We start from the raw sequence: 16,376 nt of genomic DNA, 5'->3' as shown, positions 1-16,376 counted from the left end.
ACCCATCAACGTCCTTGACGACGTCTGGCATCAGTCATCCTAATGTTTTTTATCATTTTTAAAAAGGGGGAGAAAATTTTTGGCACGTTTTAAAATTCATCAAAAAGGGGGAGATTGAAGATTAAAATTCATTAAAGAATTTTACCACAATGCTTTAATGTGTGTTTTGATGAATGTTTAAAGTGATGCACGCCTGAATAAGGTTGTGATCAAAGCAAAATAGGTCCTCAGTCAACTAGTTGACTGATTGTAAGTGAAGATAAAATAAGAGTCGTAGCCTTACTAAAAGGCTACTTAGTTTGACCATACATTGAACAAGTCAATCATGTATTTAAGACCTGTCTTTTCTATGACAAGAAGAGAAAAATATTTTCTAACACTGTTCAGGTATTTGTGTGAATTTGTCTTCATTTAATTTGTTGAATAACTTATTCAAAATCCTATTTACTACCTTCGAGTATTTAAGGCTGAATTTACTGATGATTTAATGAAAATTAATCACATGAAGATATTACTATCCAATGGTGATATCTTTATTGAAATGATGTGATAAACATACCTAAAAGATTAAGATTATTTAAAGCTCAAATCCTTGGCATAACGGCTAGTTTTTTCTCTTAACTCTTGAAATGTATTTTGAACTTATGACAAAATTATAAATATAAAAAATTAAAATTACAATTATTATTATTTTATATCGCTTAATTATATTCAATACATATGACTGTTGGACTTATGAAAAATTACCATTACTCTCTTTTTGGATTTCTAAACTGTATAATCCATATATAGAGTTTTGAGCCCTAATTTCAAAATCACTTATCCTTGCCCTTTCAGAATCGCAGTCCAAAAGCTAGAGAGGTCTCTCAATCCCTGGAGCAAGTTTCAAGGAGTTTTTGAGTATTTGTTGGAGAGTCACTTGTTGTTAATATCAATCCAAGTCCATAGAACTTAGAATTGTTGTTTTTAGTGCAGGGTGTTTAAAAATTTGAAGGAAAGAAGGCTGGCCTCCAAACTTCGCAGATCCCCGACCTTGTGATAAGTTTAAAATCTTTAGCATAACTTTCATACAGATTTTCACCGTATGTTCAAGATATGAATTGTTTCTAACATCCATACAAAACCAAAGAACTTAGATCACACCATTTGGTTGAGTTTTGAAAGAGTTACAGGGGTTTAAAGTTGGACACGGAGGAATTAGGCAGTAAACTAAGGACGTGGAAAGATTGATCTCTGGAGATTTATTTGATTTGGTTTTGAACACTTTGTGTGAGACAACAATAGTGAAAAAATGTGTTAAAAAATTGTTCCAGGTGAAATCATCACATTTGGTGCAGGATTTAAAAAGATATTTGATTTTTTAAGCACCAAAGTTCAAATGCAAATTGAGAATTTCATTTAAAGAAAAACGTGGGGGAGAAGAGGACTGAAGAAAGAACGACCACAAAGAAGGAGGTATTACTGAAGGGAAGTCATTTTTATATTTATGAATATTTATCTTTAAATTAATAAATTTTTGACATAAAAGTATTCTTATTGAAATACATGACAAGGTCATTCACGTGTCACAAAATTGCAAATCTGCACACTCACATGGCAAACAATTGTATATGTTGCACTTGTGTGGAGTATCGGCTGAACTATAAAACAAACAGATGTGGCACGTGCTGGAGAGTTATAAATCATAATTAGGGCATGCTATCACATTTTAAAGTCATTTTGGCATCATTTTATATGTATTACCTTGAACTTAATAAGAATTTCCATCGCATGCACTAAAATGGGTAAGTGATAAAACAATGCATATAATGCAATTTTTATATATTTTACATGTCCAAGTATTTTTAAGTAAAAATGTATTTAAAACATTATTAGTATACTTTGATATTAATGATCTTTTTAGTATGTCAATCTATGCTTTTGCGGGAAGGAAATCAAAATTTTTTAGGTTTTACGTGGCCAGCTAGGGTGGAGCTAGAGCCCAGCAGCCCAAGTCAGCCACAGGCGCGCAAATGCAGGGCGCTCGAGCCCACCCACAGCCAACAAGGGGCCAGCACTCAACACAAGCCCAACGGCCACCAAGGAGCCCACCAAAGGCCCAAAAATATGCCAAAAAGAAGCTCAATAGAGAGATTTGGGCATGCACGATAAAGGGGAGTCTTTATTTAGATCTATGATCTCAGTTGAGATTTATATAGCGTTCTGCATTTTAAGATATCCAATATGGAGTTGGAATTAGATATTCTTTTCATCTACGCATTGGGATGTGCCAAGAAGGAACAAAAGAATCGTGGCCCAACGAGCCACAATATTTAGAAAAATTAGAAGAAAGTGCAGCCGTCCGACCCCCATATGAAGAGGATCGTACGGCCAAGGACAGTTCCATCCATTCCTACCCCTGGTGGTTGACTTTGTTGCCAAACTGCAGTTTTTGGCCGGTAGGGGGGATCGCCAAGGCTATTTGATGGCCAGGGAGGACCCCTAGGGCCATCCCCCTCCATCAGCGGCTTTGGGAGGTCTTTCCCAAGCTATTAAAGGGGCTCTAAGGCCCTAATTTCACCATCTTTGATTGAGATAAACCAGGGCGGCGGCACGAGCAGTAGGAGGGTCGTGACAACCTCCTAACTGCTCACAAAGCTCAGGATGGTGCCAAAGAGAGACTAGGAGACTAGGATTCATGCCAAGATGGAGGAAAAGAGCTAAAGGGGCTCCACACCGAGACTAGGCGGTGGTGACCAGCACCGCCACCCTTGTTCATCAACTCAGGGCGAAGCAGGTTGTATATCTACTCAAGATTGTGGAAAATCATTTTAAGTACACTATTGTTTTGATTATTTTTGTTTTGAAAAGAATAGAGAAGATCAATTTTGTTATATTTTTGTGAATTGTTTTCATTAAGGTATTTCTTCGAGTGCCTAGTGTGCGGTCAAAGATATCAGTTCATTGAAATAAGTTCCTATTCATTTAACATTATAAAAAAACTATAAAAAAATCCATCTACAGATCCACTTGCTCTTATTTCGGTCTCTTTTGGGCATTTTGTCGAACTCCTCTTGGGTGTCGACAGAATTACCCTTATTTCCGCTGATTTTCAGCCATAAAATTTATATTAAAATATATAACTAAATAATAAATACTATACCTATATAAGTCATAATTCTACTACTATAGACAACCTAATAATTTTATATATCCCTTGTTAATTACTCTTACTAGCTCCTTATTTATCTCTTAACCTCTCTCCCTATCTAGCTAGCTAATTGATTATATTATAAATTAGTTAATCTATATTCTCTTACCAACCTCTTTTAAGTTTAAACTATTAATATATATAAGTATTTCTCTATCCCCATAAACCGCATCTTAATAAATATATAATTCCTTATTTCCCCTTTTTTTCATAACACTTATTTTATCTCTTTTATTCTTATTCTTACCTTATATTATAATAACTATTCTATTGATTAACCCCTAACACCTTGCTAAGGATAAAGTTATTCTTCACTATTTAATTAAATCCTAATATCTATTATTATTATACATATTTCGCATCAAAGATATAACTCACTATTAATTAAATAAATATCCTCTTATCTTCTATCAATAGTATCTTGCTATCTTAGTATTTTTATTTACTTCTTCCTCTACCTATACTGGTATCATCTTGAACACTAACACCATTAATTGCTCTCAATATCATATTTATTATTATCTTAATATCTATAAGAAATATAATTAATATCTGATATTCTCGCTCTCATATCTAGTTCTCTTATTCTTCTAATATTCCCTCTACTTACTAACTACTTATTCCTTCTTATATTCACAATCTTTAGAATTATTATTATTACTCCTTATATTCCTTCTTATATTCACAATCTTTAGAATTCTATATTTATCAAATTTATTTTTTTTTAGGCAAATAAAAATTACAATGACATTAAAATTACACATGTAATATGTCTTCATCAAATTGGTGCCACATCACACACACTTCATTTATTTGCCACTATTATTTGTTATTGTATTTCTCCAAGATGAACATGTGGTGAAAACGGAGATGTTGATGGGGACAGACGAATAAAAATTGGAGCCAATCCTTGCACTCAATGCCAGAACATTTAAGCACAAAAAACTTAGGTGCAACAGCGGCAGTTTTTAGGATGAGGAGAGATAAATAATTAGATCAAATAAACAGTAAAGAACCATCCTACTATAGGGCTTGATATCTGATGATCCAAAAGGCTAATCAAGCTGAAATTTTAAGGGAAATTTTTTTCTCTCTCTGCTATTTATCCATATGGTTCGATGTATATAGTAAGCATCGGATATTTGTAAAAAATATCATTGAACTCACTTCTCTTTGAGAGGCTGATAAAAATAGCAAAATTTCTGAAGATCTAGAAAGGCTTCTTGTTGTCTTGAGTGTTTGAAGGATGACAAAAAAGAATCAGGGAGGTTGATCTGCCTCAAGAAATCACCTTGATATCAGCGTAACATAGGGATCTAAGGTAAGTCTTTTGGCCTACATTGATCATTCTTCAACACATTCTTTAGTTAGATTCATATCGTCACACCCTTTCATATCATTCTAAAATAATCCACAATAATCTCATATCATCTCCATCACATCACTTTCTTTCCTTCTCCATTACAATATAAAATGCTAAAAGTCCATTCCATCATCTTCTCCTCCATATCACTTACTATTATCAACCATCTCTTCCTACTATCACCTTCTCTCACATCATCCTTCATATCTTTTCTCCATTGCTCTCATTTGATCTATCTATGTGTCTCCTCTTATTCTACTTATTAAATGTCACATCCTCATTAAATAATTAATATCATCCCTCTCATCTCATTGTGTTGATTGTGTCACTATCTCCCCCCATATGGACTTCCAATCCTACACAAATCACTATGTAGAGATAGTCAAACCCCTAATGTCCATTCCTTTTGAAGATAACCCATACTCATCCCTATCTATAATAATAAAGTGAGTGAGTATTTATTAATAAATTTCATTGATTAAACTCAAAATCTACAATGACATATTAAGTACTAATTTCTACACAAGGAGTGGATACATCTAGAAGCCAGACATATGGGTTGCTAAAAGAGATTTGTTCAAGGAATTAATCATTTTTGTCTCTGACTCCATGTAAGGTGATTCAAACCATGCATGAAACACACATGGTATGCCATCATATGATAAGATTTTTTTATTATATAATAAAAAATAATATGTTTTAATTTATGAAATTCAAGTGGGCTCATTTGAGTTCACATTTAGCATGTATCAATAAATTCATGAAAATAAAGATGTCTAGTTATATTTCTGATTAATACTTATTGTAAAACTTAGAGACCTACAACGGAAATTTCACTTGACTTGTTCTAACCGATCTTAATCTTAGTAGAATTAATCCACAAATATAACCATTATGCATACAGGTATGTAAGCTCTAAAGTTAAAGTATAAATGCTTACAAGTATTAATGTAATCGATCAATAGATGGACTCTCAAACTTTGGTCTATTTTCATGGAGATAAAATAAAATTTGACATAACAATTAATATAATGATGAAGTAATTGTTTATCTCATCAAGTTAGGTTTCCTTGCCAAATATGAACTTGATTAGGCATATGACCATCAATTATATGTGCATCAATCAGTTTGACATTCTCACTGTACATCAATCAAATACTGCTGCTCACTTTTGCAGTATAGGAACTCTTACAACTACAAATTTAAAGGCATATGGAAATTAATGATCTATTTAGTGGAACCAATAATGAGCATCAATATTGCCACAAATTGCAGCCTTTGAAGCTCCTAAAATCCTAACACAGAAGGCAAATGCAAAAGTTTTAAAAAAAATTATTACAATCCCCCTCATTAGTCTAATTTTTATCTAAATTTTATATCTCTCTTAAAAACATTTTTTTTCATCTATATTTTCTTTTGTTGGAGTAATGACTTTATTAATTTCCGTCTTTGATCGGCATTTTAGTAGGCGGTTTTAGAGATGCTATTACGGCAACGGTCAAGTGCCGGTGGGTCCCAGGTCATCCGGTAACTCTCCGGTCAACCCCATCGCAGCTAAGGAAGGCTTGACCGGCTATAGCCGGTTGCCCAGATGAAATCTACTAGCCGTTGCAAATAGCATTTAAAATTCGAAATCCGCAACCGTTCAGATCTTAGAGTTGCTCTATCGTCGCGAGAAGAAGAGGAAGAAGAAGAAGTTGAAGAAGAAGAGGAAGAGGAAGGAGAAGAAGAATGGCGCTCAGATCTTTGGAAAACGCCATGCCTGCAGTCCAAGAACGGCCAAGGAAGATAGCGAAGACCGCTGCTGCCAAGCCTGACGTTCCCCCCGCTGGCATTGATGAGAACTTGGCGCCGGCGGCCATCTCCGCGGAAGCATCGGTGGAGTACGTCGCTTCCGCTGATCTACAGCCGTTGGACGATCCTGAGAAGAAGCTCCAGGTAGGATCCGAGTGAATTTTTCCATGATTTTAGTGAAATGAAGATTATTCTTCATATCATCGTAACTCTAGTTTCGTTTATCCCCCCTTGGATCGTGATAGGTTTTTTCGTGAATTTGATTTGAAAACTCCAATCAGGCCATCATAAAGGTTGCGATGCGGTTCTAAATCTCCCGTGCCTTGATATATTCCCTGATCGGGATCTGATAAAGCCCTCATTATTTGATTAAGATGAAGATTATTCTTCTTCCCAGCATTCAATTAATTTTCTTTAATCCAATATTGGGTCGTGTTTTTATATTGAAGAATCATATTTACTTGAACGTAATTACTTGCTATCCGGCGATTATAGATGTCGCTGATACATAATCTTTTTGAATTCCGCAGACATTGTTGGAGGACTTGAGATCTAATGATTGGCTGAAGCTGTGCGATGCCCTAAATAACGTGCGCCGGCTCGTTTTGCATCACTCCTCTTTGATGACTCCGATTCTGTAAGTAAAACCACTCCTCTCGTTAACATTATTTCATGATTATCGTTTAAATGTTTCTGAAATGAGAGTTGGATGTAGATGAAAGAATCATAAAACTGTCTAACTTCTCTTTGATGAATATTCTATAAGACTGTAAGAGAAACTGATTCGTAGCTCGTGGTTACAAAATACTTTTTCATTGTTTTTGAAATAAGGGATGGATTTGATGAAAGAATCATCAATCTGGGTGACTGATATTCTTAATTTTTTTTTCTGTCAGGGAGAAGGTAATGATTGCTACTGCCAAGTCAATGAAAAATCCAAGAAGCGCCGTTTGCAAGACCACACTCATGGCCTCAACGGACATATTTTCCTCCCTGGGTCATACCCTGCATCTGGACTTTGCACAAAAGGACGGATCGTTTGACCAACTGGTCAGTCTCATTTTCTCTTCTCCACATTTTCTCAAAATTTCTCAAAGTTTCTCAACATTTCTCGAACTTTCTCAAGTTTTCTCTTAGTTTCTCAACATTCCTCAATTTTATCAACATTCCTCAAATTTTGTCAACATTTCTCCAAGTTTCTCGACATTTCTCAAATTTTATTAACATTTCTCTAAGTTTCTCGACATTTCTCAAATTTTATCAACATTATTCAAAGTTTCTCAACGTTTCTCAAATTTATCAACATTTCTCAAATTTGTCGACATTTCTTAAATTTTATCAACGTTTCTCAACATTTCTCAAATTTTCTCGAACTTTCTCAAATTTTCTAAGTTTCTCAACATTCCTCAAATTTTATCGACATTTCTCCAAGTTTATCGACATTTCTCAAATTTTATCAATATTTCTCTAAGTTTCTCGACATTTCTCAATTTTTATCAACATTATTCAAAGTTTCTCAAATTTGTCAACATTTCTCAAAATTTGTGGACATTTCTCAAGTTTTATCAACATTATTCAAAGTTTCTCAACGTTTCTCAAGTTTATCAACATTTCTCAAAATTTGTCGACATTTCTCAAATCTTATCAACATTATTCAAAGTTTCTCAACGTTTCTCAAGTTTATCAACATTTCTCAAAATTTGTCGACATTTCTCAAATCTTATCAACATTATTCAAAGTTTCTCAACGTTTCTCAAATTTATCAACATTTCTCAAAATTTGTCGATATTTCTTAAATTTTATCAACGTTTCTCAACAATTCTCAAATTTATCAACAACATTTCTCAAAGTTTGTCGACATTTTCCGAAATGTCTCAAATTTTCCCAAACTTTATCAAAATTTCTCAAAATTTATTTTTACATTTCTTGAGGGACGCAGCTTCTTCAGCTTCTCCTCAAAGCGTCCCAAGACAAAAAATTTGTATGCGAAGAAGCAGAGAAGGCTCTGCGTGAGATGGCAAGTTGTCTTCCTCCAGTTCCTTTGATGAAGAAGCTTCAATCTTACATCAAACACTCGAATCTCAGAGTCAGGGCCAAAGCTGCCATCGCCATGGCCTGCTGCGTTGCCAAGATGGTATAAACCCAGACGATATTTTTATTTAATTATTCTATATTATCATCTATGGAATATTCTCCCTCTGTTCTGATAAATCTTTCATTTCATTATTTTCTGTTTCCCCATCTACAGACCAATCTCTGTCGCAGATTATGCTTTAGTTTTCATGATTCCAAGCAACCCCTAAATCTACAGAAAAATCTCCCTCCAAGACTATGCATTATTATCATGATTTCATGTACCCCTGCACCTAGAAGAATCTAACTCGTAGTTCATACCGAAGAACCTTCCATCCAGAGTATGCTTTAATTTATTCTTTTTTATTCAGCTTTAATTTCATATTATCATGTATCCCTCCTGCCCCTAGAAGAAGCCCCCAGGCAGATTATGCATTATTTTATTTATTATGCTTCAATTACATAATATCATGTATCCCCCTGCCTCTAGAAGGATCTCCCTGCAGATTATGCTTCAATTTCAAAATTTTATGTTACTTCAGAATACTCTAGTCTAACATCTTGTAAAGAATTTGCACCACTAATTATGATTAAGTTTCTTGTTTTTTTTCCAATTTTTTAAGGAAATGGAAGTGATGGTAGAGCATGGGCTGGAGGGCATTCTCGTCATGGCCACTGAGCTGCTCAATGATCGGCTGCCGGAGGCTCGAGAATCGGCCCGGGCCATGGTCAGGGAAGTGCACCGAGCATTCCTGGAAAGCAAAGACGGGAAAGATGGGGACGAAGAGCAGCCCAGCGAGTCGTCGCAAGCCTGGCAGGACTTCTGCTTCTCCAATCTGAGGCCTGCTTTGGCCCCGTCTGTGGCAAAGATCCCTTTGCAGTAAGTTCTAGTTCTATGTTGCGGTTCTACCATTGGAAAGTGATGCAATTTTCTCTGGTTGCATCTTTTTTTTCACATGATGTACCACAGATTTCAATTAAATGGTTATTTTTTATGAACCTCATGTCTTAGTCAATCCAGTTTGAGCCAGGTCAAACCTGTGGGGCCCACTGAGTGAAGGTCATCCCTGTTGACCATTTGATTCTTCCCTGCTGGATAGTGTTTGCCTGTCTGATTGATATCTGTCTAATATCTGATACCGGACAACCAATATACCCGTTGAGATGGAGACGATTTCAGATACCGGATATTGAATAGAAGACAGATATGAATAGCCTAGCTAGACAGATGTTGAATATCATTGAAACGGGGTTAGGAAGGGCCAGCGACTTATTCATGCGGAGTTGCGAAGAGTAGAGGACATCTAATCTATGTTTATATCTTTCGATGAGTTAAAGCCTCATTCAGCCTCTTTTTCACATATTTTCAGTAGTTTGTAACAGATATATGTGGCATTGAAATATTAAATATGAAACACATAAGTATCCAACATAGAAAGTTCAACCCTGTTGAAACATCTACTCGTGGCAGGACCTTACTTGATTTGATTTCATAGGATATTACCCCACTTCATCTTATCAACATTTTAACTTGGCTGGTTCAAGCAGGTTGGCCCCATTGTGACTAAGTTATTGATATGACTTATTAACTCATTTGCATGTATAAGTGGGATGTCTTGATTTGAGAAAAGTGGACTGTTGTCAATCAGTTACGTGGCAACCACATCGGTACAATTCATTATGTTAGTCCTCATTTTACACGATGTAAGTTTGGTAAAATTTATTCATAACACTTCATTGTCATGAAACAATATCATGTCACGTCATTGTTATGTCATTTTGTGGGATGATGTCGATGACCATCGCATTAGTTTTTGGACTCTCCCTATCTCTTTTTCACTCTCTTCCTCACTCTATATCTCTCTATCTATCTATCTATCAATCTATCTATTGCGCTCTCTCGCTTAATGGGCACCAGTTCTCTATAAAAATATAATAGCAAAGAAATGAAGATAATATTGAACCCAATAGATCTATAGAAAACCTCAATTTAGCTAATGAGAAGTCACCAACTGAGAGGTGATGCTAACAAGTCTCTCAGGATCAAACTCATATGGAGAACATAACACATAAAAAACCCATGTTATCATGCTCTACAATGGCAAAGACCAACCTTATTCCTCTTGCTTTAGGGTAGGTGAAAATACCCTCCTAAAAAATGTATTCTTCTACTTTTAAAGTCTAGGAAAAACACCACTTCCCCTTCCAAAAACCTTGAAAAAGGGGAGGAAAACAATGCAGTACAGTTCTGCCTTTCTCTATACTGGTAAATATATAAAAAGAGTTAGAGTCCTCTGCTGTTGCTGTTTCTCCTAGTTTAGCGTTACATTTTGATTCAAGGCCGAGCCAAGTGGATGAATGAAAAAATTCCGGTCTTAAATGGTTGATATTCGCCAGTTTAGAAGAGTGATATCCGTAGATCCAGCCATCTGATAAGGCCCAAATTTTGAAGGGAAGCTTCATCCTTTTTTGTCTACCTCTGTAGTTGGATTTATTAGGAGAGACTGAATACTTGTGAAGATCAGCCAACCTAATTGGCCCGGAAGATCACATCCTGCTTCAAGAGTCTAAATTTCCTTGCATCTTAAAGTGAAATCTCAAATTTCTTCTTAATCATTTTGATTTCTTTCTTGAACATCTCCAAAATGCCAAGGGATGGGCATCATTCAAGAATATGATTAAAATAAAAAATAGTAATCTATGTACCGTTTTCATCAACATCCAAATCTTAAATTTTAGATCCCTTTTAACCTCCATTAGAATAATTTCCCCCCTTGTTTCTCTATCTTTTCCCTCTAGATCAGTTACTTTATTTTCACTCCAGATACAGAAATTTACTGCTCCAACATTCAATTCCCTATTTATACCATGTCCCTGAATTTTGATTCTTTTTTCCTTCCAATTCACATTCTATTTTTCTTCATTCAAAATGTGTTCTAATTGTGTTGAATCTGGTTCTGTTCTGCAGTCAATCCAGTTCTCTATCTGTCTGCAAACCGGCTGCTCTGCTTTCAGGGATATATTTTAGCATTAAATCACAGACATAAATGAAAATCAGCAAAAACAGTTAAACTGCATTTATGATCCTCTTTGGAAAAATAAAATTCTATAAAAACCTATTAATTGTAAAAATCACAAACAGTCCCTAAAATTATTTTTATAAAAAGAAGGATGACAGATGGAAATTGTCAATAATTATTGCATGTCTAAATACTAACGACAGATTTCATTCCCACGCACACATTTCTTAGGCCAATTACCTACCCCATATTTTTCGAATTCTGAGTTCTACCAGATTTGATTTACAGCTAAATTTCACAAAAATAGCCAGTGTCAACACCTTCGACCCATTTCATCATTAGAGTTAATAGGCTCGAAGTTGGCAAGTATAATCATACCAGGGGTAGACTAATTCTAATGAAAAATAAAAACCAGAAGACGAACTAACTTTATAGATTGGACAAGCATAATTGGAGACAAAGCCACAGGAACCTAACTTATCCAAAGGCAAAGAAAATTAAAGAGAATTTTTAGTCGATAATCAGGAGATATCCGAGACCCACAAAACTGTCCTCTATGAAGGACTTCAATTCAAACCCATCCAACCCTTCTAGAAAGTTTTTGGTGATTGAAGCAGCTGCCACAGTAGAATATATCAGTTTGCACACTACGCTTTGCTAGTTGCTTCTCCAGCCTTCTTCTCCTCCGCTGCTAAATCCAGGAAAAAAACATCAACTTTTTCTTTTTTTTGCAAAAAAGACATTTTGCAAAAGGATGTAAAAATTGTTTTTTGAGGAAAAATGATATAAAAGATTATTGGGACTCTTACCTTCGTCGTCACTGTCCCCCAGATCATCATCTTCATCATCACCCATGGGGGGACTTTGTCCAAAGCCACCCATGTCACCGAATTTCTGCCAGGAAAAAACAGGGATAAAATGATGAAGTAGGCTTTTTTTACTGTTCAAGAAAGTTAAAAAAAAAGGCCTTCAAGATTTTATTACAGAGAAATCCATTCCTCCAAAGTCCATTTCGCCCCCACCTGTCATAAGCATGAAAAACCAGTTTACTCAAATCATATTTAATCTGAACCGAAATAATACAAATAATTTGTTATTGAAATCCAACAGTAAAAATACCGGGAGTGTCTTCATCCTCATCCACCCATTTATCCCAGTCAACTTTGATGTAGTGAGGTGGTTTCGCATCTCCTCTCAAAAGCTTGCTCCACCATGCTTTTTCCACTTTCTCAACCACGCAGAAAATATTTCTCACGCCCACATTAATTTTACTTTCCTGAAAATTTTAAGAAATAGGTTTAAGAAAGTGAATTCGAAGATTGAAGATAGTGGGATGTGGATCTGACATTTCCATTACCTCTACGTTAACCTTGTCATGTAGATCTAATTTCAGTTCATATTCGTGATTTTCAGCACCAGCTGTTGCAGAAAAGATCAAAGCTCCCGCGGGTTCTAAATGAACTTTTACAGACTTGGCATCTGGCAGTTGAATGGTAATGAAGACTTTGTCCACTCTCTCGGCCCACTTCACTTCAGGATGACGACTACAAAATCATGAAATTATATGATTTCAAAATATCAGGAGTGTACAATTTCGTCGAAAAGGATTTAAATTAATGAGAAAACTATTTGCAAATTTAAAAAAACGTTCTGTTTGTGACAACAGAAGATATTTGAGCACCATATTAACAGAGAAATTCATGATATAGAGTCAACGTAGGATTGACTAAACATTTTTTACGACATTAATTGTTCTATAATTTACGTAATACAGCTTCAAGCTCACAGTTCCACGATAAACCCACCAATCTTCGTAATTCCTGCTAAAATTAGACAACGGGAATCCAATAATCTGTGCACAGTAGCCCTTAGATTGCCAGTTAAAAAACTAAACCTCCAAAAATACGCCGAAAACTTTGAGATTTGAGAAATCACAAAAAATTGTATACAACGGAAGTTTCAACCTGGATACATTGAACCCTAATTTGTAAGCAATTTATGAAGACGCTTCCTATTTTCTACAAGCTTATGCACATACTCTCTAGCGCGACACTATGATTAATGCATCCAAAACAAGCAAACGAAGTCGTGCTAGAAAATATGTACATAAAACATCAAAGTCCAAGAAATGAAAATCGCAAAATAGAACATCAAACAGCAGAAGTCACGAGATATCAATAACTTAGGTATAAGAGGCAATAATACATTTCCAAAAACGACAAGAAACTTCAATAAAGACGAATACGTTTCACTTTCCAGCGCTCTATAACAGCCCGAATCTGATGAGCCACATGAGAAAAAGTCCCAAATATACAAATCCCAAACTTGGATCATGGGTTCAAAGCGCAACCAAATGCCGCGCATTTCCCAGATAACAAGAGGTCGGAGCCAGGAAAATAAAACATTTTTTATCGAAGATTGGAGAAGAACAAGTTGATAAATCCAATGAGAGGATCATAGAACACTAAAGACATGACATTTACCGAACAAAAAACCAGAGGAGCTTCAATATTCAAAGCAAGATCCGACAAAAAATCAAGAACGGGGCGATGTTTCACCTCATTCTGGGGCAAAGTGCAAACCCTAGAGCGCTCGAACAGAAGGGGGCCGAGGTCGTAGCGATCTCGCGAGGCGTCTTCAAAGGCTTCTGAAGGCTTTTCAAGTCTACTGTTTGCACTATTCCATTATATTAATATCACCAGATATTGATGGGCTGATTTCAAATGAACCCATTATGTATTTGGGCTTTTATCCAAAGTTGTAGGTTTTAATGCATGAGCTTTTTTTCCCCCATCATTTGACATTGATGAATTCTTGAGTGATGATTATTCTCTTTACTATATTTTGTGAGTTATGTTGAACTTTACTTTATTAGAAAAAGAGGTATATTTTGTGATGAAAGTGAATAACTTAGTACTTATTTGTTTACTTATTCATTTCATTGTGATGTTTAGCACTTGAGTCTCAACTCACTTGAATGGCAGTTTTCATTTAATGAATGAAAATGATCCAAAACAAGGATAAGAGAAAAAATTAGACTGGTGGGTCAATTAGGTATGAATAAAATCTTTGGTACTATGTGAATACGTACTTATTATGTAAATCATATCATGTTAGGGAAAAGGTAAAATAAATGGAATGACAAGGTATCATGTTTAGGTTTAGGTTTAACTGTAATTATGTCTTAGGTAATTTCTTTTCCCATATTATCACCATCCTAGCACTATTGATAATCAAGGCCACCAGGGCCTTGGCTTATAAATTGGTGTATGAATATAAACCACACAAAGAAATATCACATTTTTTCATAACTAGAAAGTCACCTCATAGCGTCTGCCACCTAGGATAACACAGTTGAGAGAAGCTCCTTGATTTCCATTTTTAACCAACTGGGCTTGCCTTGGATTCTCCTCCTACAAGAAGCTTCATAAAATTCGGCTTTTTCAGCCTTCTCTCAAAGACATCATAATATAAAATAGTTGGACGATGCAAACTTAATGCACGTATCATATGTATCTCAAAACATATCAGTACAATATTCTTGGTATCAGACAACTCAGGTTCATTTAATATATTGTAGAATATATTGAGCCAAATATCTCTGTATATAATGCATAAAAGCTATTCCTCTTGTACAATGTCTCCCTCTTCATCTATCTCCAGTCAACCTCAATCTAATGACATCTCTGTCTATCCTATGCTACTTTCCTCAGTTGAATATTGGTCTGATGATATATTTTATTACTACCGATATCTCAAATGAATATTCACAGACCAACAACTAAGCTTTCATTCTCAGATAAGTGAATTTTTATGCAATTCTCTCTTATTATTTGAACATTTGGCTTTCTGTTTCACTCGCTTCTCTATTTTAACTACTATCTAGAAAAGCATAATTCACTATCTTTCAAATGAATATTTGTCAATATTCATAAGTATTAATACGTTGTATAACTCCGTTAAAATGAATCTTAACCCGATTCTTCTGATTTTTGTTTCAGAATTTTAATAATTTGAATGACTATTATTAGGGTTGGATATTTTGGGTCAAAGTCCTATCAGACTGGACAGAAATAGGATCACCGGTATGTTATTGCAGGGTTGACTAGCCAGCTGGTCCACATTCGGTCTCGAAATTGGCAATACCTAAGATATTACATAAATTATTTAAAGTATTTAAAATATTCTGTATGGTATTACTTATTTTCTTATGTGTTTGTTTAGTCTAAGTTCAATAATAAATTATGCCCAAATACAGAAAAAATTGAAGAATAATGAAGTAAGCTCTTTAATAAACATGTTCCTTGCCATTTTCTTACCTCAATATTTTTTATTATCTTTCTTTCAGGAGTTGGCATTCATTGAAAGGTAAACTGATTAATAGCTAACTGGTAGAAAGCAAAAAAATCCTAAATATAGAAATATCCTTAATTTAAATTATTTGACATAGTTTAGTTTATGGAAGTTAACATTTGACATTTTCCCTTTATTTAAATTATTTGGTAGGTTTGATCAAATATAGAAATATCCAAAATTAATACTATATTAAATGGTCTTTTTTAACTTGGCCAAACTTTGAATTTTGCATAATTGTCTAATATGTTGATATGTATTCGGTTTGGTCATGATCGATGTGAAAATGATACTCACAATGTAAGAAAGATAAATAAGTTTTGATGCTTGAAAAATCAACATTAGTAAATCTATGATCATATTATCTTTCACAACATCAAATCCACTACATCTTTGATCCTTTGAACTAGGAATCTCAAGTGATAAATTTAATAGCATCTCTAGTAAAATCTAAAATCCCCAGATTTATAAATCAAAGTTTCTCTAGATTTTTCACTTCATCCAATATTTCACATTTTATATTGAACACATACTTTGATATAGAGCAAATGTCAATGAGAATAAATGTTTTTAGAATACTAAC

At 34.8% G+C, this 16,376-nt stretch overlaps 2 protein-coding genes across 3 annotated transcripts; one reads left to right on the top strand and one right to left on the bottom strand.

The window, feature by feature from the left end:
• Positions 1–6,186: 6,186 nt before the first annotated feature.
• On the top strand, positions 6,187–9,419 carry LOC144706546 (ARM repeat superfamily protein). Its single transcript, XM_078579546.1, has 5 exons — positions 6,187–6,491; positions 6,878–6,984; positions 7,244–7,397; positions 8,287–8,481; positions 9,044–9,419. Exons 1-5 carry the CDS (start codon positions 6,285–6,287, stop codon positions 9,302–9,304), a joined length of 924 nt encoding a protein of 307 aa, XP_078435672.1. The 5' UTR covers positions 6,187–6,284; the 3' UTR covers positions 9,305–9,419.
• Positions 9,420–11,849: 2,430 nt separating this feature from the next.
• LOC144706781 (uncharacterized protein OsI_027940-like) lies at positions 11,850–14,100 on the bottom strand. 2 transcript variants are annotated; one of them, XM_078579813.1, is made up of 6 exons: positions 13,999–14,100; positions 12,798–12,984; positions 12,560–12,716; positions 12,425–12,462; positions 12,250–12,334; positions 11,850–12,131 (listed from the first exon to the last, which is right to left on the bottom strand). In XM_078579813.1, the coding sequence occupies exons 1-6, from the start codon at positions 14,001–14,003 to the stop codon at positions 12,088–12,090; spliced, it is 516 nt and encodes a 171-aa protein (XP_078435939.1). In that variant the 5' UTR covers positions 14,004–14,100; the 3' UTR covers positions 11,850–12,087. The 2 variants fall into 2 exon arrangements, with proteins under 2 accessions (XP_078435939.1, XP_078435940.1); XM_078579814.1 differs by having other exon boundaries at positions 11,850–12,128.
• Positions 14,101–16,376: the final 2,276 nt, after the last annotated feature.

This window comes from Wolffia australiana, chromosome 8 (assembly GCF_029677425.1).
Source record: "Wolffia australiana isolate 7733 chromosome 8, ASM2967742v1".
Taxonomy (NCBI): Eukaryota; Viridiplantae; Streptophyta; class Magnoliopsida; order Alismatales; family Araceae; genus Wolffia; species Wolffia australiana.
This window is presented reverse-complemented; position numbering and strand designations above follow the sequence as displayed.

Excerpts from the sequence above, each read along its gene's own strand:
- LOC144706546 (XM_078579546.1), top strand. The coding sequence starts at position 6,285 with ATGGCGCTCAGATCTTTGGAAAACGCCATGCCTGCAGTCCAAGAACGG. Across the intron at positions 7,398-8,286 it reads ACGGATCGTTTGACCAACTG|CTTCTTCAGCTTCTCCTCAA; the intron begins GTCAGTCTCATT and ends TGAGGGACGCAG. Across the intron at positions 8,482-9,043 it reads CCTGCTGCGTTGCCAAGATG|GAAATGGAAGTGATGGTAGA; the intron begins GTATAAACCCAG and ends CAATTTTTTAAG.
- LOC144706781 (XM_078579813.1), bottom strand. Across the intron at positions 12,717-12,797 it reads ATGACAAGGTTAACGTAGAG|GAAAGTAAAATTAATGTGGG; the intron begins GTAATGGAAATG and ends TAAAATTTTCAG. Across the intron at positions 12,335-12,424 it reads TTGGAGGAATGGATTTCTCT|AAATTCGGTGACATGGGTGG; the intron begins GTAATAAAATCT and ends TTTTCCTGGCAG.